General features: G+C 48.7%; 1 protein-coding gene across 1 annotated transcript; it reads left to right on the forward strand.

Moving 5' to 3' along the window:
* Positions 1-3,160: 3,160 nt before the first annotated feature.
* LOC129131083 (feather keratin 1-like) lies at positions 3,161-3,949 on the forward strand. Its single transcript, XM_054649835.2, has 2 exons — positions 3,161-3,259; positions 3,623-3,949. Exons 1-2 carry the CDS (start codon positions 3,161-3,163, stop codon positions 3,947-3,949), a joined length of 426 nt encoding a protein of 141 aa, XP_054505810.2.
* Positions 3,950-6,920: the final 2,971 nt, after the last annotated feature.

Genomic DNA, 6,920 nt, shown 5'->3' on the forward strand with positions numbered 1-6,920 from the left:
AATGAATAAAAGAAGAATAAAGAGCTTCAGACTTACCTTGTTCCCAAGGAGACTGGAGAGGAGTGGATGAGACAGTGGGGAGATGGAACAGCTTTTATACTGCTCCTGTGCTGCCCCAGGCCCCCAGTCACTGCATGAGGACAGTAATTTTCCAACAGACTCATCTTCAAAGCAAAACATCCCACCTAATGCCCCAGGTTGTGTTTTGTTTTCCATCACCATTGCCAGTGCATTTCCTCGTTTCTGACGTGCCCATTATGCTATGTAGGCTCCTTTCAAGTTCCAGGATGACAGCTCCAATGATTTCCCAAGATGGATCATGCCCCTGTCACCAGATGTACCCTCAGGTGCAGGAGGGGTCTGTGCAGATGTAGGACATGGAACTGGGGAATCTGGTGATGTTCCTTTCAAACCCCATTACAGAAAGGTTTGACTCTCCCCCTGCCAGTGCAGGAGTCTGTCCTGGGTACCCAAAGGCTCCTGTGCCTAATGACATGACTTATCCTTCTCCCTCCATCCTTTACAGATTTACTTGGAAGAGTCACCCCCTCTCATGGCAGTTTCTGGGGGTCTCAAATCACTGCCTTCAGTCACCATGAAGAAAGCAAATGTCACCCTTCCTAAGGACCATGATTACAGTTCTGGTAGAGTCTCTCCTCACTACATGCGGGGTGTGTTGGGGCTTGGCACAGCACCTTGTTTGTCCCATTCTCCTCACAGTGCCATGAGCTTTGGCAGCATGCCTTAAACCCTGAGCAGCACGAGAGACTTTTGCAAAACATGTTGACTGTCCTGTGAGCCCCTGAAGCAGTGGGAGTGTTGGCAAGAAGCTCATGCTGTCAGCAATGGCTGTCGTGGCTGCCTGAAGCTCTGGACTTGGGTACAGCCCAGTGCCTGCACCACCTTTCCTGGGTTATGGATGGATCTGCCCTTGCTGGAGGGCAGTCGTGTCCCTGCAAGGGACATGGGTCTGCAGACATCACACCCTCCTGCCTTGGCCTCACACCAAAAGGCTGACACACAACCAACCCAAAATTAGAGCGTGACTTGCCACTGGTAGGGAGAGTCTCTCCCTGGAAATTTGCCTACTGAAGGCATTCCCTTGCCCTCTGGGATGCATCCCAGCTGCCTCCATGTCTGCAGGGCAGGGAAGTGCATCAGTCCTTGATGTGGTTTGAGAGCAGGTTTTGTAGCCAGGGCTTTTCTGAGCACATCCCCTCCCTCAGTGTTCTGAGGTGCATGGCACTGCAGGGGTTGTCACTGACAGCTCTCATTTATTAGGGAGCTGGACAAGTTCCTGCTTCCCCAAGGGCTGCTGGGTTGCTCTCCAAGCAAGTCTTTTTGGGCATGGTAAACAAGGTGTGCTGAAGCACAGATGCCAAGAGAATTCTCAATGCACAGGAGTAATAGTTGCCTCCTCAAGCCAGGTCTCATAACCTCTTGGAGGTCTATTACTCACCCAGGATAGCTCAGCTACCTTTGGAGACATAAAATCAGCAGCGTGGCTTCTGTTGCAGTGTTGGAAACAAAAAGGTTTTAATAAAAGGCAAAATAACAAACTCCTTAGAGAGAAAAACCGATTCATGTGCAAGAGGTTCTTGCTCCTGGTAAAACACCTCACAAAAGCCATAAGTTTCTTTGTGCTCTTCTTTTTCTAGTGAATTGCTTAGGTGGGACTTTTTGGCTCCTGTCCAATTGGCTATCCTGAAGTTTGAGGTGAAGTCCCCTAGGCCTATAAAATGTCTTTTTACCCAATTGAGAAGAGAAACTTCTGGGCTTCTTTCCTTTTTAAGGGACTAAAAGATAGTTTTGTCCCTCCATCAACAGTGGGCACATTCCTACACATGGGACCATTGATGAGTCCCAGCCAGTGAGGATATTTTTTTCTGCAACCCCTCCAAACCCTCCACAGAGCATTCAGGAGAGCTCCTCAACACAACATGGTCTCCTTGGCCAGGAGGATGAGGCTTGTGCATCCACTGCACCCTCCAAGCCTCTCCCCAAGGCATCTCTCACAAGAGAAAAGAGAGCCGAGGCTCTAGGACTGTAGCACAGTTCAGTCTCCAGCCCATACTGCTGGAAGAGGTTTTTCATTTCCAAGTGCAGATCTTGCTGTTTGTTCTTCTTGAATGCTAGAGGGCCCCTGTGGCCCAGTTCTCCAGACAGTCAATAACTCACTTTACAGAAGCCATGACCCAGAATGCATTAGCAAGCTTTCGCTGGTTGACTCTTGTCAAACAGTCTTTTTGTTGACACCCATTCACTGCTGGGAAGGCTCTCCCACCTTCTCAGAACTCTTTTAGGGGATGCAGCAGCCTGGGAGATCTTGTAGGTGAAGACTGAGAGAGGCATTGTCTCCTCTTTCTCTACACTTCCATCATCTGAAAGACACCCCCTTCCTGAGCAGCCCAGGATATTGTCAGATGCCATTTCCTCAAGGGCCCAGGGCTGTCCCATGGTGCCCTCCAGAACCCCTGTCCTCTGCTGTGAAGCTCTTTGGCATCCAATCATCTCCAGCCTGTAGTGGGAAGGAGATTTTTCTTCCCCCAGTAGGACCTTGTGCAGGTAAACCTTTCCTGCTGGTGACTTTCCAAGGAGCACAATCTCTTGACAGCAATTCCTGCCAGTAAAAACCAAGGCCAAGAATCCCTTGAGTACCTCCACCTTTCCTGTAACCCTCGTCCTCAATGAAGCTGCTCCAGTCAGCCTTTGGAGTTCTCATCTACCTGGAAGAATTTCTTGTGCCCCTCATGTATTTTGCCTGGTTCAAACCCAGCCAGGCCTTGGTTGTCCCTAGTCCTGCATACTCAGACAAACTGGCAAACATTCTCTCCAGAAAAAAAGCTCAATAATAGGAAGAGAGCTGAAAATTCTTGCTACAAGGGGAGCTGTATACCATTGCAATTCACTCCAAGCCAACATCCCCTGTGTTCATGGGACCCCACCAAACTTCAAATACATCTTCTGACTTCACTGACACAGCATCACCAAGGATATCCTTGGGTGCCTCATCTCAGCACATGAAAGCAGAGCAGGAATGTTGAAAATGAGGAAATTAAATGGCAGCACAGGTTGACAGAAACCAAAACACAACCTGCGCCACTAGGTAGAACATTTTGGTTTTGAGGTGAGTCTGTTGGAAAATTACTGCTGTCATGCAATGTCTGTGGGCCTGGGGCAGTGCAAGAGCACTATAAAAGCAGGTCCTTCTCCTCACTCTCTCATCCACTCCTCTCACCTCCATCTCCTTCAGTACAAGGTGAGTCTGAAGCTTTTTCTCCTCTTTCTCTTCCTATTCCTCCAATGCACCTCAGCTCATACCTGCCCCAGTCCTACATGGGGTTCTGAACTGCTGTCATGGGAGAGGGAAGGGGAGGAAGTTCTGTCATCTTCAGAGGCTGAAACTTGGTTGTGTCTCATGGCAATGGGCTAGGAAGGAACCTCTTTGGGCTTGGTTGCTGTCCAGGGAGTTCTTTTGGGCAGAAAGGAATGGGATACATGTGGATCTCACTGCAAAGTTCCCAGCTCTTTTCTCCAACTTGTGACTTATCTCACTCTTAGTGGAGTGCAAGACTGCTCTTCATCCACAGTTTCTGTTCTGCTTCTCATTTCTCTGTCTCAGGTGCACCTGCAGCCCACAGCCATGTCCTGCTACACCCGGTGCCAGCCCTGCCAGCCCTGTGGCCCCACCCCGCTGGGCAGCAGCTGCAATGAGCCCTGTGTCAGGCAGTGCCAGGACTCCACCGTGGCCATCCAGCCCTCGCCCGTGGTGGTGACCCTGCCTGGGCCCATCCTCAGCTCCTTCCCCCAGAACACCGCCGTGGGATCCTCCACCTCTGCTGCTGTGGGCAGCATCCTCAGCTCTCAGGGAGTGCCCATCAGCTCTGGGGGCTTTGGCCTCTCTGGTCTGGGCAGTGGCCTCTGTGGCAGGAGATGCTTCCCCTGCTAAAGGTGCTGGTGATGATTCCAGGGTGTGAACCTAAGGACTCAGCAGGATGGTTCTTCACTGGGGATGGAGCATCAGCTTGTTGCTTCCTGAGGGGCTGAGCAAGCCCAGCAGCCCTTGCAGAAGGACTCTTGGCAAGCACAGCCCAGCCCTGCCTCTGCCCTGTTCCCCTCTGTTGTCTCCCTCCTGTGTCCTTGTTCCCTTGTGCTCCCCGGGGCTGTGAGCCCCACACATCCAGCCAGGGGAGCACCTGCTGGCTCTGCTCCCTCTCTGGATCAGATGGACATCTTCTGAGATCTCCACCACAGTTATTTGGTGCAGACTCCTGTCTGCCTCTGGTGCTCCTTTAACTCATAATTATGTAGTTTTCATCTTTTGACTCATTAAAGTTCTACTGCATTTGAGCCATTGCCATTTGTCATCATTTCCCCTGCACATGCCCTCACAAAATGACATGGGGAGGGTTATTGGGTATGCTTGTATGGGGACCATTATCACAGGATAGCTTTGACTATGCTCAGAGGGTGATCCTCTGTTTTTCAAACTTCTCTACCTATCTAGGGCTGGATGGAATGATTCAACACAGTTCATTGGCTAGAGCTCCATCAGAGATGCTGTCATGGGAAAAGGGGAGATTTCCTCAACCCTTAATGTTTAATTTGTCTGTCAGTGCCCCAGAAAAGCTGAGACCCTTGTGCCAGCCAACTCTCGGGACTTCTGCTGGTCACAGTGACCCCGAGATGTGTTAGAAAGTCTCTTTTCCCAGCCTGGCAGTCAAAGAAGGAGTCAGAACTCTTCAGTGCTCATTCTCAAGGTTGTTTATTGTTTCTTATCTATAAAATTCTTTCTCTGGCCTGCCGAGGTCCATTCAGCAGGTCAGACAGAGGCACACTGGTGTTATCTTTTTATACTAAAAACTATGTGTACATTATTTACCATCACTTTCCAATACCTATCACCTATGTTAGACAGTGAGCTTCTACCTTAAACCAATCCAAAAGTGCCACCATCACAGCAGAAGATGGAGGCCAAGAAGAAGAAGAAGGAGAAAGGCTGGACACGCCCAGATTCCCCATCTTGCCTCCTGAGCCCCCATTCTAAAAACCCTAAAAAATCTATTTTCCACCCCATGACAAACTAACTATTATTCTACTTAGACTTTAGTGGCTTGCAGATCCTCATATAAGGTTGGTAATTTTTTCCATGGGTCACAATCAAAGTCACAGGTGTCTTGGGCTCTGTGCCAAGGTCTCTCAACCCCCTGGCAGGGGTTTGGGCAATCCAGGAGAGCCAGAGGGATGTCCTGAATTCCAACAGCCACTGAACCAGTGTCCAGTTAGGGGGACCCTGCACTGAGCTGGATCAGAGGGCAGCTCTACTGACTCACTCAGGGAAACACCATCAGCCTCAGGGAGACCCCTTGGCAGATCTTCCCACTTTTTGACCCCTAAGTGGATTTTCCACTGTATTCAAGTATGTTCCCTGCTGCCAGAGACTGCAAACACCGCTGAAGGACTGACACTGACAGTTAATGGAATAATACTCTGAATAACATAAAATCGTGACAGGTTACGGTTCGAGGATTGCCAGTGTGCCAGGGAAGAAGAATCAAGTGGGAAAATCCTCCCACTGGTTCAGCTGAATTGATGAAAGGGCTGTGCCATGCTCAGCCAAAAACTGTAGGCAAGTCTCTCCAAAGTAGAGAGCATGGTGCAAGGTGAGGGCTGATTGCATTTGTACAACTCGTGGGTTTTTTCTCTTTTCTCCCCTTCACTCATTCACCAGTGCCATGGTCCCATTCACCTCCTTGTCCACAATTTTTTTCCAGTACTGGGACAATTACAATAGGTTTTGTTTGGGTCCCTACCTCAGCCCTGGTGTTCTCATGTGTGATTTGGGTGTCTGCCTCCACTGCTGCGTTCTTAAATGTAGTTCAGATGCATGGTGACATTCTCAGAAGTGATTTGGACCCCTGTCCTCTGATAGTACTGGTCAAGCTCCAGAGTTGTGTTAAAAGCTGTCACCAGCCACCTCAGGATAAATTTCACTGTTGCCACAGCAAAAAATTCTCTCTTTTTACACCACCCTGACACCTCAAACACCACATTAAGTCAATAGAGTTAATTAGTATTTGTCAACACCTCACACTAAGATGAAAAAGGACTTTGTGAGCCCACACAACAAAACAACCTGCATCACTCATGGATGAGAATGGAGAGGTTTAATTGCTCATCCCCTGCACAGTCTCATCTTTCCTGGCCCTCAGGTGCCCATCAAAATATTCAATCACTCCCTCTCCTCAAAGAGTATGGTGGGAGAAGATAAAATTAATATACTGTGTATGGAGATAAAGGTAGTTTAATGAAGAAAAGCAAGGAAACACTGCAAAAACACAGGAAAAAAAATAGTTTTATTATCATCTTCCATCAGCTGTCAATGTCCAGCCTCTCCTGGGAAGCAGGGACTCAGTACACTTAGCAGTTTCTTCCTTGACAAACAATCCATTAATAAATGCTCCCCTGCCAGCCCCCTCCTTTCTCTCAGCATTTTTTGCTGACCATGATGTCTCATGGTATCAAAAATCCCTTTGGTCAGCATGGGTCAGGCAGCCTGGCTATGTCCTCTCCCAGCCTCTTGACCACATCCACCTCCATGACCTTTTGCAGAGGAGGGTGGAGAGACAGGGTTGATGCTGGGCAAGCGCTGCCCAGAAAAACCCAAAATATTTCTGTGTTATCAGCACCATTCTAGCTCCAACTGCAAAGAATTCATAGCAGGGTTAATTTGGTGAAATTGAACTCCATCTTGTGTAAAACCTACACAATGCTATTATGTGTAGCCATGATATTTCATGAAAAATCCTTTCCTTAGGATTTTTTCTCCTGAGAAGCTGAGAGGCCTCAGGAACAAAATGAAAACATTGATTATCTGCTGCTGTGGAATGCAACAGGTGCATCTGGGATTGGGCTCATGT

Source organism: Agelaius phoeniceus, chromosome 26 (genome assembly GCF_051311805.1).
Source record: "Agelaius phoeniceus isolate bAgePho1 chromosome 26, bAgePho1.hap1, whole genome shotgun sequence".
Taxonomy (NCBI): Eukaryota; Metazoa; Chordata; class Aves; order Passeriformes; family Icteridae; genus Agelaius; species Agelaius phoeniceus.